The following is a 19350-nucleotide window of genomic DNA, read 5'->3' as shown; positions in this document are numbered from 1 at the left end:
GTGAAAAGGGGAGGGAACAAGTTGTTCAACATTTTCACCTCTCCACAGGTCACAGATTACATGTCACAAGCTACAAACATTTTGAGATTGAAAAAAAAAAAAGGCATTAATTAATTCCTCTTCCTTCTTGGCTACCCACCAGATGAGAGGCTTCTAATTTTTTTTTTCCTTTTTATTTTTTCAATTTTCCTGTCCTAATTTATCAAAAAAAAATCTATTTCCCCTTCTCTGAGCTGTGATCTTACTTGGTTATCCACGTGGGTGTCTGGTCGCCGGGTTTGGTTAGTCTTCCACCCGCCCAGCTGAGATTATTGAGAATGTAAACTGCAATAATCTAAGTAGGGTTAGGGTTTGCCGCCAAGTAAGCAAGCACACCAACCAAAGGAGCATTAATGTAAGTAGTGGGTTCGGACTTCCGGAAGTCGGCCCGGTCATCCTCATAAACATCATCCTCGCCGGGTCCCCCAACGACTGCCCCGATAAGAACGTTTGGGTTAGGATCCGATGAATTGAAGTAGACGGACCCTTCCTTGCAAGCAATGAATTGAGGATGGTCCTTCACCGACGGTAAGGATGAGCCTCTGTGATGGATACGTTGTGGATAATTGGACCCATAGCCGACCATATAAGACATACCCATCGGGTTATCCCCAAGGATGTAATCCACCTGTCGCTTGGCCAGTTGACGGAGGGTGTCTGGGCCCACTGTGATACCAGCACAGTTGAGGGTCTGTGATGAACGAGAGAGGTAATTGGCGTAGACGAGGAGTAAGAAGGCTATGGAGGTGACGTGTTGCATGTTGCTTCCACCTGGCTTGTAGATGAGACCACCTGGAGTGTATTCTATGTGGGAAGACGATGACTCTGGTATGATTGTGCAGATAAAGCTATCCGCGGATGCTTTGTACGACTCCAGGGAGTACACATTTCGTTCCAAGAATTCCTGCCACGTCATCATCATTATCAATATCTATGATGTTTTTTTCTCATAAAATTATCAGTATCCATATTACTTTTTTCTTTTTTTCTTTTTTTCTTTTTTCGTTGAACTGTAGCCATATTACACCCTTATGCTTTTTGAGGTTTTTTTTTAATGATATTTACACCTTTATATTATATACATCGTATTAGGGGTGAAAGTTTAGTCATGACAACCCGAATCTGCTTTGATTTCTCTTGAATCTGAACAGAGCTTAAGCTAATTTTTTAACCCTACGGGCAAGTTAGGATTTAAAAACCTCAACTCTGATTCAAGGCCTCAGCTCGACCTAACGCGGCTCGAAATTTAACCTTGAATTTTTATGTTAAAATTTTAAGCTCCTCTTGGTATTTTATTTTTCTATAATTTTTTAATACATAAAATATGAAGGGTAAAAAACAGGTCAATTAAGGTAAATCTAACCATTGCAGAAGCCAAGGTCAATCTAATCCAACTCATACTGACCCAATCCAACCTGACCTAATCAATCAAAGTTAATCCAACCATTGCAGAAGCCAAGGTCACAATCTAATCCAACCCAGCCCGACCCGACCCAACCTGACCTGGATAGAGTCAATTAGGACCAGGTTGGATTGGTATGAAGCCAACAGAGTTAGGCCTAAACATGATGGGTTGGGCCTGGGTTGAATATTGAGGATTTAGTATTGGGTTAGAGTTTTAAGAAACCCAAACCAACCCAACCCAACCCGATCCCATTTCACCCCTACACGGTATTGGAAATGAGGGCAAAATTGAAAGGGCAAAAAAAAGGTACAACCATCCGATATGACAATATCAGTCGATCCATATCGCTAACGATATCAGCAGGACCGTTACGTATCGTGACTTAAGTAGCAACTAACCTTGGAGATGAGAACGTTGAGGCCGGCGTGTTTGTTGTCCCATCCGAATTCGTTAATATTTTCATCAGCGCCGAGTGTTTTCCCATTGTTCTGAATATAATTGAGATAAGAATCGTCCTGAGAAGCTCTCCTCATCCACGCTGCTCCCCACAGCAACTCATCCTGATACCCATCGAAGTCACAGTAAAAGGGGCAGGCGCCGGATCTGACGTCGGGGTTATCACTATAAGCTCCTTTATAGTTGTCGGCAAATTGGAAGACCCTGACCGCAGTGCGCAAAAGGGTATCGGAGTAACCAGGGTCAGATGATTTAAAAGCCATGGAAGCGGCAGCCAAGGCTGACGCTGTCTCACCAGCCACGTCCGAACCAGGTCGCGTCGTGTCCACACTGTAAACTGTTCGAGCTGTGTCCATGTCCTCTGGTCTCTCCCAGCAGTTGTGGTCTATGATTGGGTCACCCACCTATCAACTTGAAAGAAACAAATCCACATTTATTCCTTAAAAAAATAAATAACTTAACATCGTAACATGTTTTAAGATATCGGAATTGATCTTAGAATTGAATAGGGTCAATATCGATTCGATCAGGCCAATATCAATTCGAATCCTCAAACCATTTTAAAGGGCAAAATGGTCTAATTTGATAGTATCAATATTAGCATTGGCTATTGGTATTGATATCGCTAGCGGCATCGGCAGTAACTGTAAAGATGCCGATGTCATGCTTTAAAAGTCTAATCCAAGCTTAAACCTATGCGTGATTTAAGCTAAATATGGTTTCGGTAGGGGGTTGGAAGTTGGGAGGGAGTGTGGTCCTCTAGAAGTTGCTCCTATCGGACTTTGGGGTACATCTACCAAAAAAAATACACAGTAGAGGTGGGAGGGACAAAAGCACGTGGGCCTCCAGTGGCAGTTTTTGCCGCTTTAATTCCACTATTTAACACAGATGGGTCCCACTCAACCTATCCATTCAACCAAGACAACAACTCCCTAGCTAGGGCAATAACAGCAATCACTTCTTGGGAGTTGGAAAGTAGTTACCGGTTTACTGTTGAGGATGGACCGAATTTTCCCACAACTACGGTGAGATGCGCGAAATTAATAATCCCATATAGTGTAATTTGAAGAATTATATATATATATATATATATTCAGTTAATAAGAAGTATAGATGCTTAGACACCTTCTCCTTGCTTAGAATGAATCGGGTTTTCTGTGGCCTGAGCTAGAGCAATAAATGGGCTAGAATGGCCCCCTTCCGTTTTACCAACTCAGAACAACTCTGAACATCATTATTTTTCTAGACAGATTTTTTGGGTACTAAGATTTGAAGTCAAGAGGAGAACAACCCAAATCGTTTCCTAAGGTCCCTAAGCAATCACTTATGGAGAAGAAAGTGATCGAGCGACGACAACTAGGAGGTGGCTTTGATGCAGCCATCCTTTGAGGAAAGTGTATAATTCATTGGTATCCATATATGGCACCGTGAATGCATCAACGCTCAAGCGATTCATCGAAACGACAAGACCTTGAAAGGTACTTTTTCAAGTGTCAATTGTGGGACATTTGTTAAGAACCATTTTCGTATCGGGACTCCTTTTCGTATCAGGACTGATCTACACAAATAGAATCTATCCATGGAAAAACCTTGTGGTGGATTCCATCAATGTAGATCATAGATTTCCGTACAAGAACTTGATCCAACTGCTCCTCAATGGCTAACACTTACAATTTAACAATAGCTCGATATATCCCACATCAAATGTGAATAGGTCAATACAAAGACTTATAAAGACTTGGACAATAACCTAAAATTTTTTGACAATTCCCCCATGGTAAAGGAAATTATAGTCAATCGAGGATAAGCAGAAGAGAATCTTAGTTCCCTTTCGAAAGGAAACCATAGTTTTCAAGGGCCACCCTTAGTAAGTAATGGTAGGGTCATAGTCGTACCTGAACAAAAACACGGTCAGGTTGGGAGACAGTCTTGAGAAGGTAATCAGTGGCCCAACGGACGGCGACGAGGGCTTCGCGTAGTTGAAAATAAGGCATAGAGTCTCCAAACTCAACGACACTCCAGGCCAGCATTGTAGTGGTGAAAGCCATGGGGAACCCAAACTTTATGTTGTCACCGGCGTCATAGTACCCACCGGTAAGGTCCAAACTGCTCGCCGAACCGTCACCAAGGCCTGAATTCCCTCGCCACGTTAGCCGCTGATCCGCCGGTAGAAACCCAGAGCGCTGCCCTTCAAAGAATAAGATGCACTTGGACAATGCGTCCTGGTAATCATGGCCTTGACACTTAACCCACTTCAGTTCAGTGAGAACAGTGACAAGAACAAGAAAGAGGAGAAGAAGGGGACGATGATGAGAAGGGAACCTCATCATCTTATGGCCTAAGCAGCCTGCTGCTGCTGCTGCTAACTACTACTACTTAGTTGTCCCTCTCTCCCTCTCTCTCTATTCTCATATATATATATATATATATATAACCAAGAGTTAAAGGAAGGAAATAGGAATCTTGTGTATTTGCAAGCAATGGATGAATGGATTAAGAGGGCGGCTTCCAAAAAAGAGTTAAAAGCAGTAGAAGACACTGGTGATCACGAGACACACATAAGATAAAGAAAAAGAAGGTAAGAGAGAGAGAGTGTGTGTGTGTGTTTGGGGAAGGGCTGAAACCTGGAACTAAAAAGGGGCGGTGGTGGGGTCATGGCTATTGGTTGAGTGGGAGGGAGGGAAGGACTTTGCGTTCATGTTGTGGAGCCGACAGGCTAATTCTGAGTGTGTCAGTTAAAATCACATGCAACCACAAACGTGAGACCACTAAACCCACAACAGAGGGCCACAGAGTGTGAGGTGTGAGGATGAGGTGGGGGCCTCTTCACTCTGTTTTTTGAACATAGCTGTATAATCAATTTCAATCTTCCATTGGACTAAAATTCAAGGAGTATATTGTCCATTTCATCGTTTAATTATTCATTGAAATTAAATCAATCTAATTTTTTTAAAAAGATGAATCACCAGAATTGGTATAAGGAGTTTCAATTATATCTAATAGTCGAAATGTAAGATCAAACCATCATGTATTCATGTTCATGCTAAACATAAATATATATAGTAGACAATATACTGAGGTTGTATGTGAAAAGAGTTCATACACTAAATGTGCATGAAAGTATTAAAACCGGCATTATAAATAAAAAAGAAAAAAATATTAATCAGTAATAAATAAAAATTTCAAAGGGTGATAATTGTGGGAATAAAAAATTAGCAAAAGTTTTTCTTTCACAGAATTAGAATATCATAATGATTTGTTCATTGTTTACAAATATCTAAACTACTCTCTTCATTATTCCGAAAGTATGAAAAGAACACCAGTAAATGAAAAGATTTTCTCAATCTAAGATTTTCCCTTTTTTTTTTTTGGTTTTTGCTCAAGTAAGTGTAAGGTTCACCATTTTCATTTGTTCTTATATAGAAAAAACTGCATAGGTTGTCACAGTCCTATCCGAACAGATCAGATGAAATTTGAGCGCTTAAACCTCATAAGTTCTAACCCGAAAGAAAAAGAAATAAAATAATAATAATTGCACCGTGAAGCTCACTGAATGTCTGAGGTAGCACTCTCATTTGTCTTTTGTTGGTAAAACAACAAAATTAACAAAACAAAGGAAAAGGAACTTCAACAACGATAAGCTACATTAGTACATGCAATTATAATATGGAAAAATCGTTTCTGCAGGAGAGCGGTTAGCCCAAACACATGTAGGTGCGAAATAACCATCTCATCCCATGAAATGCAAATCGATATCCATCTTGATGTCGTACATTCCTATTGGCCCCTATGCACGTGCAAGAGCCGCATTCTGGCAGGAAACATTTCCCCTTGTCACATATAAAACTTCAAAATACTGATGGATCCAAAAGTTTGACACTATTTTATCCGATTTTAAGGTCCAAATCAAGAGGAATCAGATGTTCTTCTCATGTTCTTTCTTTTTCTTTTTTTGGTTTTTGAAGTATTTAATAGAGTGAGGAAAGAACCATTGTCCTAAAGCCTTTCATGAGTTCTTGTCCTAGGTGCTTCCGTACAGGATCTTCAACTCCTCTCTTCATTTTCACCTTTCTCTTTTGTTTTTTTTTTTTTTTTTTTTTTGGGGGGGGGGGGGGTGTGGGGGTTGGGTTGGCTCTCTGCCCCCTTAAGGAGATGTGAAACGAGAATAAAGAACATGAAAAAGCATATTAATCCTCCAAATATGACCTAATAAGGACACCGGCCTCTGCCTATCCATATGCGACTCTCTCTATTTTATTGCTCATCTTTACTTTCCCGTTGCTTGCAATCTGCAGCCATTAGTAGCCCAATCCCCAACTTTTTAAGTTTCTCCATACACAACTGACGGGGCAACTAACTCTCATTAGAAGCCATCGCCTAAAAGCTACTAGTCAGCTGGGAGACGTGAATGAGAGACAAAGCTTTACAGCACACATAAAGTAAAGAAAGCTAGTGTGGAAGGAAAGAGGGTTCTGTTTGTATCACTGTCACACAATACACGTAAGGAAGGAGTGGATGACAGGGTAGACCTTCAGCAAAGTAAAACTAATAACGGAATCCAAGGGAGAAGAGAAAAAAGACAGTTGCAACGACCCATCACAAGGGCCTTAGAAGAATCATTAAATATATAAATCTTCTACCCCAATCTACTAGCACTAATTTACTCACATGACTGCGTCTCCCCAACAACCCATTCTGTAAGTCTTCGTACTACAATGTGAAGCACATAAAAAAAATGTATTCTGGAGATTAAACCTCCTTACACTGATGGAAAGGGTATCAATATATAGCTCCTATCATATGTGTGCTGCCCACTGTCTTGGTTGATGTCTGCAATTAATTCTTACAGCAAATGAACATTTATGACACAGTTCACGCAAAAACATGAGGAAATGTTCTAAGATGGAAAAGAAGAAGAAAAATAAATAAATCTCCCCAAAATTCAAACTTCTGCACGAACAGATTCTTGGTAATTATAGATCCAAGGAATTAATGTGTAGAAACAGCACCAACTACTAAAAATAAAGAAGAGTTTATTCAGATAACTTGGTTAATGCCAGTGAGCTGTGACAGAATGCAAAACATGGGTGTTTCAAAGAACATGCGAAATATATTACCCGTCGAGCAATGGACATGAAGAATGCTCTAAGAATAACTTGAGTTGAAGCAGCAGACGTTACAGCTACTAAATTATTGGCAGATACAGCCAAATAATTGGGAAAGTGTTTTTTTTTTTTTCACAACAAAATGGCTAGCCTTCAAGTTGGTAAAGATTCAAGGATCCTCATCAAATGAATGGATTATATTGAAGTAACCAATCTCAAGGAAAAGCACGCAATTAGTAACCAACAGCAGAAAATATATTCCATTGTAAATCTAATAAGGAATGACATTTAATCAAATGCATAAGATTAGAGTATCATTACTGTACACTTTATTATTACATATCTGTACAATTTCCATCAATGCTAGTTGCACATTTGCACTGATGACGATTAGTAAAACAATGCTTCAACACCAATGACTGTACAAAATGCAAGGATTCCCTGCAATAATGGAATTCCCAAACCAAATTAATTCGATAAGAAAAACAGGAAGAAACACAAACACTGCCAAACTAAACCAGCAATAATCACAAAAGGACAAGTTGGGAGCATGCCTCAAGCCCATCCAAGAGCTCAACCAATTTGTCAGTAATATATCTCCATTTTGACAGTAATATATCTCTGGAGTCTACCAAATTCAAAGTTGCCTTAAGAACTTTGTTGACTAGAAGGCTAATAAGTCATCAATTTTAATTGATCATTGACATAAATATTGCAAAAAAGCATAGAAAGACAAAGCTTCAATATGAAATATGAGAATCTCCAACAGCTAGAGAGACAGACAGCCATACATGGAAGGTGGACATACCTAATTAAATTTCATCACGACTGAAAGAGGGTTACTGTGGCAATATAACCATTTTTCATAACCTGCAGAAAGCTTTTGTCAGCAACTCTTTAACTACCCATAATAGACAAAAATTAATGCAACAAAGATGAAGGAAACACGATCAATGAGATATAATCTAATCCTTACCTCAAAAGCAACATTTTGATACCCATATACGAAAGTAGACCCAAAAGGATTGCTTGCAGATCCTTGTGTTTGTATGGCAGCTCGCCCACAATCCCCAAGGATCTCCTATAATTTAATTAAAATACTCATTACTATCATTCCTTGAAGCATGAAAATAAAAATCAAGGAAGAATGCAGATGATACATGGAATAAAAGTACATGAGATACAGTATTATTCCAGACAAGAACAGCCAATTAGAGAGAGACTGATGATCAAAAAAGGGAACAGAGAGATAACAGTAATGATAATAAAAGAACATGTAAATCCAGACCATGTACTAGAAGGATCCAAAAGAGCTAGAGGCAGGTCAAAAGTGACCATAAGAAAGGTAGTGAGGAAAAACATGCACAAATTAGGCCTTGCCCCAAGTATGGTCTCGAATAGAGCGGATTGGAGGGCTAGGATCCAGGTAACAGACCCCATATAGTTATGTTCTACACTTCTACTACATTAATGTTTTTAGTAATCCGTTTCTTTTAAATCCTACTTCTCTTTTTCCTCTTCTCTGCTTGAATCCATGTAGCTGACCCCATTAAATTGGGATAAGGCTTCGTTGTTGTAAACCCAGACCAAAAAAATTCATTTCACAGCTAATGGCAAGAAAATAAGTAAACCTATTTTAGAGAAATGAAAACCATGTATTATATAATGCCCATGGAAAAGAATGATTGGCAGAAATTCTATCAATGGAATATGCACCTAGGCATGTCCCAATTCAGGAAGACACACAACCAAGATCGGTAAAACTTCAGGATTCATAATAAATATATTTTCCCTGCTCAAATTCCTCGACTAATCAAAGAATCACAAATCTGCTGCTTCAGCATTGCACACTTTGGCATTTCGGGTCCATACTGGGATGTTCTTTATTGTTCCAAGGCAGGAGGTGGTTGCGATTTGAAATCATTTTGAACGCAAGATGCTCTGGTAGTCAACTATACTGTAATCCCCATTATGATGCCAAAACAAAAGCAACTTGAACAACTGTCATGAATGAGTTAGGTAATTTGCAACAGGTCATAGAGAAAACAGAGCCGCTTCCAAGATGGATCTCTTCCCTCTATCATTTTTTTACTAATCTTACGGCATTATTCATATGGGGGAACCACAGAGAAAGCAAGAGAGAGCAGGCTAGCTTTTCATAAAATCTTTACTCCACCAAATGATACAAAATTATTCATACATTTAGGGACTGCAAGCAACAGAGACAGAGAGAGCGGTTAACTTTTCAGGAAGTCTATGTACTGCTACAAATGAGAATATCATGCGACTTCCTCCCCCCCCCCCCCCAACCTCCATAAAAAAAACAACAATTTGTTTACCCCCTTTCCAGATCCACCCCACCCAGGATGAACTAAAACGGCTACAAATGTTTCCATATAGACCTTTCAGACCTCAACTGCCAAACAAAGAATGTTCAAATCAACTGTAGGCCTGGAGGTCTCTCCAGAACTGTTGATTGGTCAATGGACCGTCCATAATCAACAATCACAGATCATTCCAACCATTCAAACAGAATAGTTACACCCTAGACTTCGAGAGATACTCTATACTTCTTATTTGGGGGGAAAAGGGATAGATAACAAAATGCAACACATAAGACAAAACTCAAAGGCCAGAGATTCCAATTCCACCATCTAACAACCCCAGATTTGAATTCTGTTATAGCACTTGGGTTCAAAGAGACTAGTCTGTATTGCAGTCTCTAAGGAACTCTAGTTTTTTCATACACAATATAAGAAATTCCAGATTGTACATTTGGATGAAAAAAACTATTTACCTTTACTTGTTCCCATTTTGTGTTTGGAGTAATGCAGTTCTTAGGAGCATTTCCTTCTTCCAAATGTCCTTCAACTGCAACAACAAAAGGCTAAATTAAAACGACAACAAGTGGGCGACACAACACAAGGACCCTTAAGTTTAGAAAAAGGGTATGAAATAAATAAATAAGTAAAGGCTTTTAAGAAAAGATCTCACCATCAGAACTGTAGATTAGGAAGTTGCATTTTATGTATGAATTGAAGTCCGCATGTCCAGGAAAGTTGGTATGCAAAACAAACTTCTTGATTTTATGCGTCTGCATGCTCAAGAAGGCGATATGAGAATTTCACAATACAAATGAGCATAAGATGCCTTATGATAATGGAATATAACATCATTGGCAGAAATTTGAGTACCTGTCCATCAAATAATATGTCAAGACCACGAGTGAAATAATTGTAAAAATAATCCCCACAGAGAGTAGTTCGGGGACGAGGGTCTGATGCAGAGTGAATCACCATTTGGTCAACCTGCAAAGCACGAAAAAGAAAAGGAGAGGAAAAAAAATGGGTCAATGTGCATAAGAAACTGAAGAAGCCTTTTTCATGATAGGAAATTGTTTTGGAAGTAGAAGCGAGTTAACTTCCAGAACATATTTCAAGCATCTCACATTGAACTCAAATTACAAAGAATAAGAGATTGTTCATAAAAATCACATTCCATCGGATGACATGCACCGGATTTGCACAATTGACCTTCCTCGAACAAAGACAGCATGTAAATCTCAGATTTGATTTACCAATAAAGAAACATAGATGCATTGTCAACCACCTAAAAGGTATAAAGTATGTCCATACGTTGATAAAGCGTATTAAAACTGAGTCTCTTTCAGGAAAATTATTAACAGCTCCGTTAGAGGCAATCAACTGATCATCTAAGTAATAGCATTGGGTCTGACCCCATCTGATATAGGTCCATGTAAACTTTACAAAAGAAAATAGAGGCCCCCATAGCATTGGCAAGAGGATGCCAACGAACTACAGATGCAGTTTGTTTTGTCCCATAGTTAACACAACCTGTGTTGGCACAAAGACCATTAGGAAGTATCAAGTAACAGCAAAACCACCCATCAGCACTTCCCTTGATGTAATATACAGATACCACAACCATCATAGGTTGTCGTGACTGAGTAGAAGCAACATATGCCAATGACATCTGAAGCTGCAGCCTGCAAAAGCCACAAAGGCTCCAGTTTTTCAACTAATGTAGCTCTACCATACTGCCAAACATAAATATGCTTATCAGAGGACTAAGAGTGCCTCACCTGACCCACCATCATACAGGACATGAGCACCAGTTTAAAGCACAACAGCTGTCAAAACGGATCTCAAGCAACAACGCAAGAGCTCTAACAAACTTATCATCCAAGGACTTCAGCTGCTCTCTGTACCTCTTCTCTGTAGTTCTTTGACGATCTGTCCTTTCTCCCAATACTTTATTAGTTTCCCCTATTACCTCAGCATGGTGGCAGAACAGCCAGATCTTTTGGCTAAGCTATTAGCAAAAACCTCTAAAGTTTGATAGTTATACCAAAGTCATCCATGACCGAATTATCTACTAGTGAAGACTGGTTGTGATAACCTGGGATCCATTCTGTATCCTAGTATCGGCAAAAATTGTCTTCAGTTCAAATATATTTTACCCTATCGTCATTGAATTGGATCTGACTTCTTTTTGCAATATTATAAGCTCTACTTAATCTTGCTGCCTTCATAATGACATTAAGTTATAATTGTACATTTTGGATCATAAAATACATCTAATCTTACAGAATTATAGCCTTCATATAATTTCGATCATCCCACATAAAGCAACGAATTCTAAAATCTTCTTGTGCAAGATAATCAGCTGATCTTAAGGTCATGTTATGTTTCATAGATGCATGTTGCTCCTTCTATATGTATCAGTCAAATTTCAAAATAAGATGAGGGAGCACAAGGAAAAATAGCCAATGGAAACCAATCATATCACTAAATTTGTAACAATAAATACCCCAATGCAATAGACATGAAGCAAAAAATCGAATAAGGGAGAGCTTCCAGATTCAAAGAAAATACCAAAATGGTACTTCATATTAGCATAAACTTTGCTTTAGACATACATTGGCAATGTCATTTTTTTTATCACGCAGACATTTCATTAACTAAATAAAGAGTCACATAACAGAAACACCTAAATTTGACATGTTTTTCACAATTCAATCAGGATAACATGAATTCTCAGAATCATAAAAATTTCTCCCGTTTTAAGTTGCTGACGAACTATAGACTATTCTTCCAATCAGCTCATACAACCGTATATCAGTTTGTTTAATAATACATTTTTTGTTTTCTTTTCACCTGCTTTTGATGGATTCCACAAGGACGACCTAATTCAGTCCAGACATCCTGCAGAAAAATCACGGATGATGTGTCAAAGAAATGAAAAAGTGATCAGCATTCAGCACATCATTGACGCTACATATATAATAACAAAAAACAAATATTGAACACTCCATGTCCCCGCAAGTCCTCCCCACCTACACCCAAAAAAAAAAAAAAAAAGGGAAGTTTGTATGGAGATCAAACTTTTTTTTAATCCAAATATTATGATACCATCCGGGACCCAGTGAAGCCCCTAAAACTTTATTGAAATAATTATTTATAATACAACAACAACAACACAAATCAGCCTTATGCTGAAATAATCATAATCATAAAGAAGAGTAAGGGGGAGACAAAAACCCACCTTACACCAACCCAGAGAAAAAAATCACACTCTCTACAAGAGAGAAGATTTATGAAGCCCCAAGAAAGTTTCTTAACAACACCCAAAAAGCGAAAGATCTCAAAACATAGTTTGGCAATCAAAAGCCCTGAATTAAATGAGGATTGAAAGATTTCATACAAGCTTAGATCAAAGCATAACTAGGTGGGATAGAACTTAAGAGAGTGTAGCATTAAGATGTAAAGTCACCAGATGTTCCAAGGCCCAAATTTCACAATCTTGATCCTCTAAACAAGATGAACTCTTTGTGGAACTTCAATGATGGCTATGATACCATCCAAGTTAATGACCACTTTGGGCCACAACCAGGACCAAAATGCAGGAAACAAAATATAAATAAATAAAATAAAATAAAAGACAATGAGGAAACCCAATCTCCTTTTTCAAGTTCTTCTGATTTTTCAGTTTAAATGCATCTCCTGACCTTATTGGGCATTCCCTGTAGCCAAGGTTTAGGAGATCTGCAAATGTTCTGTCAATGGTAGTCATAGTGGTTTTCAGTGATCTCAAACGCTTCCAAAAGGATTTCTCATGAATATTTCCGAAGGACCTCTACAACAGTAATTCCATTTACTTATGTCCCAAGGCTTTTGATTTGATAAGAACTTGGTATCCTTCCTCAAAACATATTCTATCTCCCAGTTTTCCAATCAAATAAATATTTGCATGACCAATCATACATACACTGCCAATTCTTTCTTGAATTTTGTCTACAAGGGGCTGCGTCCCCACACCAGCACGTTAATCTTGAAGAGTTACAAAACATCAAAAATTTCAGTAAGTCAAGCATGGTATGAAACAACCTAATTACTACAGAACTTTAACAGACTAGTCAGCAACATATGCACCCCAACCTCCCACCTAAAAAAAAAACTTACGGAAAAGCAAATCATGGTGCAACAGAGAAAGAACAAGATAAGATGCCTTCTACTGATTAGAGAATTTATAGACTGACCTGTGGCGATGCACCAAAAGGAATATGCTGACCACCCACAGTAAACCACAGCTCTTCCCCAAGCTGAAATAATGATCAGAGGCAAATACTTTAGATACAAAAAATAAAATAAAATAAATAAATAATAAATAGTGGGAGGGGACAAGTCAAGACAAATGTCAGAAAGGGTGTGAATAACCAGTCCAAGCAGATAAAAATACGTTTTCATACTGACTATAGATACATATTTTTACAAAAATAAGTCTACATTTACTACTAAAACAGAGAATCCATAGGATAAAAATTAAGCTGGAGTTTCATATGATGGCAATACTTGAACAAAACAAGGAAAACAAGATAGTAACACAAAGCCAAGAGAAAGCAAGGAAATAAAGTAGCAAAGCATCCACAAAAGTTAGACTAGAACTTTGGATATTTAAGAACAAACAATCTAATAGAAATGAAGGAATATATCAAACGAAAGATGCCAAACCTTTGCATGCACCTCCTCCATGTAGAGACTGCCAGCAGGTAACGGAGGAGCTATAGCCTTATCCATAACAGATCCTACACCAACTTTGCTGTCAGTAGAGCTATCATATATCGAGACACGACATGTAACTGGGGTGGTCCCATCTGGAAACTCAAGTGGCAACTCCGCTGTCACAGTGAATAAGGGAGATGACAGTCAGATAATATCTAGTAAATGCACCAGGACGGTTAAGACCATAAGGACCAAACTGCATACCTTCCCCATCGTGGCAGCAATCTGTATACTGAGTTGGAATTGGGAAAGCAAAGGATAAACCCTATAAAAACACAGGCCAAGTAAAACACCAAAGCAAAAGGGATCACTCTCTGGGGGTGTGGGAACTATAAAGAAAAAGGATAGAATTTAGTTCATGAGTTTAGTTGAGTACCGGGTAGAAAAGAGTGTAAACCCCTCTGTCTTTGTCATAAATCCCAGGGAATGTTGGACCAAAAAGTGCATAAACAGCAACAAAAGTAGCTAAAGTGGACGGTCCCCTGTAAGGATTGGCATTAAATAATAAATATAACTTACTGAAGAAAAAAAATATATATATATATATATATATATTCAAGGGGAACTTCGGACCCACCCAATGAGAGAAGTAGCATAACGCATTTGAAGTCGTTTAACATCAAAAACTTCAATAAGGCGAAGCCTCTGCAAATAAGTTAGAATAATAAGATTGTCAGCAGATCAGTCGCACACCATGAATAACATTTATAGTTTATCACTAGCAACAATCTTTAGATTGAATGTTTGAAATGCTACTGCTTCGGATTACATCAGATGCAACAAGATGAACCAATTTTAGTGCATATGAAAGAGTTATTCACACTGAAATATGAAACACCCAACAATCCTTTGGGTGACAACAGAAAACACCTTTTGGGGGTGATATACCTTTTTGACCTTTTTGCAGGCATCATAATGCACATGTGCCTCATTCGAAATGAATTATTTAAATGATAATGAAAAATAAATAATTCATATCTAAAAAATTCAAAAATGGATTGTCAGTAGGATTCGCTATTCCCTTTTACTGTCAGTGATTCGAAGATGAGCCTTTTTGAGTTGTGCCTCTTAAAAGTTCTTACCCTGCCTCCTGGAAATAGGGAGGAAGGGTTATAGGTAATAGCCTCTTTGGATTAGAAATAAAGATTTTGAGGGTTGGCGGGTCAATTGGTTTCTTGAGGTAAAAGACTTCAACTTTGCATATACCACAACAGCATCCCATGCATATCAGTGTGCTGTGCACACCCTCATTCACATTGCATAAAACATCCCATTAGACATATTCCAAAAAATTTGAAAAAAGGGGTGAGGTACTAGAAAGAAAAGAGCACAAATCAACACGGTTGAAATCTGTAGATAGGAGGGTAAAAATAAATGTGAATCCAACAAAAAAAGCTCCCACGCAGATGTTAGGCCTCCCCATCCTCATGGCTACCCAATCCTACAGGCACTAAGTCCCACTGGAGCAAACAATCCTCTGTATCAGGGAATCAAGCATTCATGCTTAGAAGACAACTTGTCCCCTGCAGTGGAGACCATTAGTACAGTATAGAGAGGGACTTGGATTCTGATCAGCTGGCTAGCAATAATCCTACCAGCTTGCAGAGCTATCCCATCTTGTCAGGGAAGCCAAGAGAATCCATTAAGAGACTCTGATATTACATGAAGATCTTTAAGTTCACATGAGTTCTCAAAACCTCTTTTTTTTTTTTTTTTTTTGGGGTGGGGGGGGGTGTAATTTGAGTTTTCAAAACTTGTATCAATATAATTCAATGAACAATTCTGTTATTCTTCACCTCTAGTTAGTGCTCTACGGAAGGACAAACAGGTAATTCCCCTGATCGAAGCAACAAACCTTAATACCCATATTCCATTAGCTAGCTTCACATTCTTTACACTAAATGGAATTCCTTTCAAGGGTTTTCAGCTCCTGGAAGTAGCAGTTAACAGTTGAAATCATACCTGGGACCAAGGATCAAAGCGAATATGGAAACCATGATCCGGAAAACTAATAACGATATCCAACTTTAATGGCTCCTGTGGAAAATGAGAAAGAGGAAATAGAAAAGGTACAATCAATACACAAAAGAAAAAGAAAAAAAAAATTGAGGAACAATATTTTCAAATAAAAAAAATTCATGTAACATCTTATAACCACAAAAGAAAAGAAATTTTGGCTATAAACTCAACTAAGCTTAGATCATAAAAATTTATATTTGCAGGAAAGCAGAGACAAGATTATTTGAATATGCAGAAATAGTGTTTAAGCACCTATAAGATTTAATGGCCAAACATTAATCACACCAGACACAAAGAAGTTCTTTGTAAAAAAAAACAATATCCACAAGGGAATAAGCAGAATAATGTTAATACAAGTGGGCCATACAATTGAGTTACACCATATTTGACATATGACTTATCTAGGCTGGACTCTACCTATCTCCATAGATGAAACTTTCCACATCATGTCCCGCATAGAATAAATCAAGTGGCTCACTGTGTTAAGCCTTGCACAATGGCCATGTGGCACACTTTTCAATAAATTCATTGCAAATCCTCTATGCAGGAACAATAAAGTTTGTTTACCTCCATGCATATCAAATGGCCATTCAACAGAAGTAGCATTATTTAATTGACGAACACTTTAAGCACACCAAAGAATCCAAATCAGCAACAGAACTCAATTAGCCATGAGCCATCAGAATTCCATTTAACAGTAAAAATTAAGCTTCTAGTACCTGATAAATTTGTCTAAACAAAATTTAAAAACAAACTGTAACCAAATCATTCTAAATTAAATTTCCATTTCATGGCCCTCACTCTAGCTTCCAAATGAGACAAGCCGGAACTCAATAGCCTTTGCTAACAAACCAACCATCCTTCTACCAAAAAAAAAAAACAGCCATCCATGTAATCACATAATTCTTTTTCCTCCCCGGCAGGAAAATCAGTTAGAGGTTGCAGATTGGTGGTTCAACAGGTGCAGCACGGATTTTGGTCCCACAATCTGCGGTTAAAAGTCCCCGCTCAGCAGATTGGCATGTTCAACCATGCATGAACCTTTAGTTTACTCAAGCCATACAATTAACTTTCAGATAATCTGGCTCCATCCCATAAGACATCACAGATATGAACAGTCAAATAGAATTTTAAGAATCACACACCACCAGATGACACTGAATCAAACTGTTTCTTTAAATTACCCTCCATAATAAATGAAAGTTCTTATTCAGTTCCAACGCACGAAATAACTCAAATAACCACAATTAACTTATGCATGCTCAACACACAAAACAAGTTCAACCTGGAAAGCTAACTGCTTAACTCACCTCATCAAGGTACTTTACATGGACTACATCGTATATATTGGGCTGCTGTTCTATTTGAGCAAATGCTTCACATATTGGCATCCCTGCACCATACAGAAAGCAATCAATGCAATGAAAAGACATAGGCAAGAAAGAACAACCGCTTATCGAATTCAAGCAAACATCAATTTGCATTTGCGTAGCTAATTCCTAGTCAATGGACCAAATAGACACATAAAATCCCATAACAAATCAATAATTGAAGAAATGCACGGACAAAACAGTTGCTAGACCGACTATAATGATTCATTCAAATCAACTGAGGTCCGAAGGTGCACGAATATCATTCCAGCATTCATCTGGACTCAATTCTACCCAAACAATCAAAGAAAAATTGCGAAATTGATCAACAATCGAGCAGTTGGGGTTGGAAACATTGCGTTAAATAAAATCAAAATCTGTCTTGAGAATGATCCATGAACGGCGATCTAATAATCAAAGTAAATGAAATTTTAATTTGACGATAACAAAAAGGGTTCTGGAAATTAGATCACCGAGTGTAAAAGGTCCGATTCCCATGCCAGGACGGAGATCAAGAGTGATGGCTCCCATGGCCGTGCCCTCGCACCTTCTTCTAGGTCTTTGTATCATCTCTTCTTCACGCTTGCTGTTTCTTCGCCTTCGTTCCTTCGTTTCTTTCGCCTGAAAAATCAAGTTCGCTGTTTATAAATGTGCGCTTAATCACAATGATTGTATCCGAATCTGGAGATCGAATAGACTATTCTTTTTTTGCTTCTTCACTTTTAGTGAGTTTAACTCGGCCCATTTAGATTTTGGATGACAATGGCCAATGGCGACTCGCTAGTCTGAAATCGGATTCTCTCAAAAGATAATCCCTAATATAAAAGGTAGGAGATTGAAAAAGGGAAAATGTTTTTATGGAGGAATGAGGTCCAGCCCCTAACACATGGGATTCAAAATGATCGATCCACCCCCTAAATGGAAAATGATACCTTGATTGATGTTTCCTCTTGTGTTCCCATTGGCTCTCACCCATAGTTCCAGGGGAAATGCTTCTCTATAAAAAATAATAAAAAGATGAAAAATTCACTTTATTTAGACAAAAACACCGAGGCTGCGTTTGATAGTCATGCAGTTTCAAAGACAATGTTTCGTATCAAAAACAGAATTTTCGATTTTCTGTGTCAAAATGTCTTTAAAAAAAAAAAAATTAGTGTTTGAGGAACCTGTTTAAAAAACTATAACCTAGTTGTTCCATTTTTTTTTTTTTTATTTAGAACGAAATCGAAACGACCGAATAAGGCTTCGTCGTTCCATCATTTTGTATTTCTAGCATTTTTTTTATTTTCCTTTTCATTCGAAAAAAAAACAAAAAGTTCACATCAAACGTTTTATTCCATTTTTTTGTTTCCATATAACATAAACGTTTTCCTTGATGAATACCAAATGCTTTATTCCATCTTTTTAACCTAAATGAGTCTTCATGATTTTTAAACTTTTCTTTTTTCTTACTCAATTTATATGATTCACTTGAGTCAAAATCTGGTTTTTCAATTATGCATCAAATTACGTGTACAATTTTTTTCCTAATTTTACTATTTTTTAGATGAAAGATTCCTCATACTATCCATCTTAAGAATAAAATTGCACGGCAAGACACATAATATGTGATCTCCCACACTCTTTTTCCTAAACGACCCCCAGTTGCAAGATTTGTAATGGGCTTTCCTTTTTGCCACAATTAGTGTTGCGGGTGTTGGAGGAAACCCTTGCCTTTTTCTTAATTATAATTCATCATATTTTTTATTCATGGTCTTGATTCTATATACAGTAGAAGTGTAGAACATTGCAATATTTATTAGAGACGTGTTTATAATATATTTCTTTATTTTATGTTGTGTTCCTTATGTGGACTTCCTAGCTCTTTAGGTTTC

At 37.9% G+C, this 19350-nt stretch overlaps 2 protein-coding genes across 5 annotated transcripts; both read right to left on the bottom strand.

Moving 5' to 3' along the window:
• Nucleotides 1-8: 8 nt before the first annotated feature.
• Nucleotides 9-4319, bottom strand: LOC122073393 (endoglucanase 23-like). The gene is made up of 3 exons (XM_042637976.1): nt 3796-4319; nt 1843-2304; nt 9-943 (listed from the first exon to the last, which is right to left on the bottom strand). Exons 1-3 carry the CDS (start codon nt 4228-4230, stop codon nt 335-337), a joined length of 1506 nt encoding a protein of 501 aa, XP_042493910.1. The 5' UTR covers nt 4231-4319; the 3' UTR covers nt 9-334.
• Nucleotides 4320-7238: 2919 nt separating this feature from the next.
• LOC122073394 (PHAF1 protein At3g51130) lies at nt 7239-18249 on the bottom strand. Of its 4 annotated transcripts, none has more exons than XM_042637977.1 (15): nt 17950-18242; nt 17417-17499; nt 16050-16124; nt 14665-14732; nt 14464-14569; nt 14292-14352; nt 14037-14203; nt 13565-13627; nt 12183-12230; nt 10200-10313; nt 10000-10099; nt 9803-9876; nt 7982-8086; nt 7814-7875; nt 7239-7446 (listed from the first exon to the last, which is right to left on the bottom strand). In XM_042637977.1, exons 1-14 carry the CDS (start codon nt 18044-18046, stop codon nt 7828-7830), a joined length of 1209 nt encoding a protein of 402 aa, XP_042493911.1. In that variant the 5' UTR covers nt 18047-18242; the 3' UTR covers nt 7239-7446; nt 7814-7827. The 4 variants fall into 4 exon arrangements, with proteins under 4 accessions (XP_042493911.1, XP_042493914.1, XP_042493912.1 ...); XM_042637978.1 differs by lacking the exon at nt 7239-7446 and adding an exon at nt 7465-7677 and having other exon boundaries at nt 17950-18245; XM_042637979.1 differs by lacking the exon at nt 7239-7446 and adding an exon at nt 7466-7633 and having other exon boundaries at nt 17950-18245.
• Nucleotides 18250-19350: the final 1101 nt, after the last annotated feature.

Source organism: Macadamia integrifolia, chromosome 3, assembly GCF_013358625.1.
Source record: "Macadamia integrifolia cultivar HAES 741 chromosome 3, SCU_Mint_v3, whole genome shotgun sequence".
NCBI lineage: Eukaryota > Viridiplantae > Streptophyta > Magnoliopsida > Proteales > Proteaceae > Macadamia > Macadamia integrifolia.
Note: the sequence above shows the minus strand (reverse complement) of the source record. Positions and strands in the feature narration are given on the sequence as shown.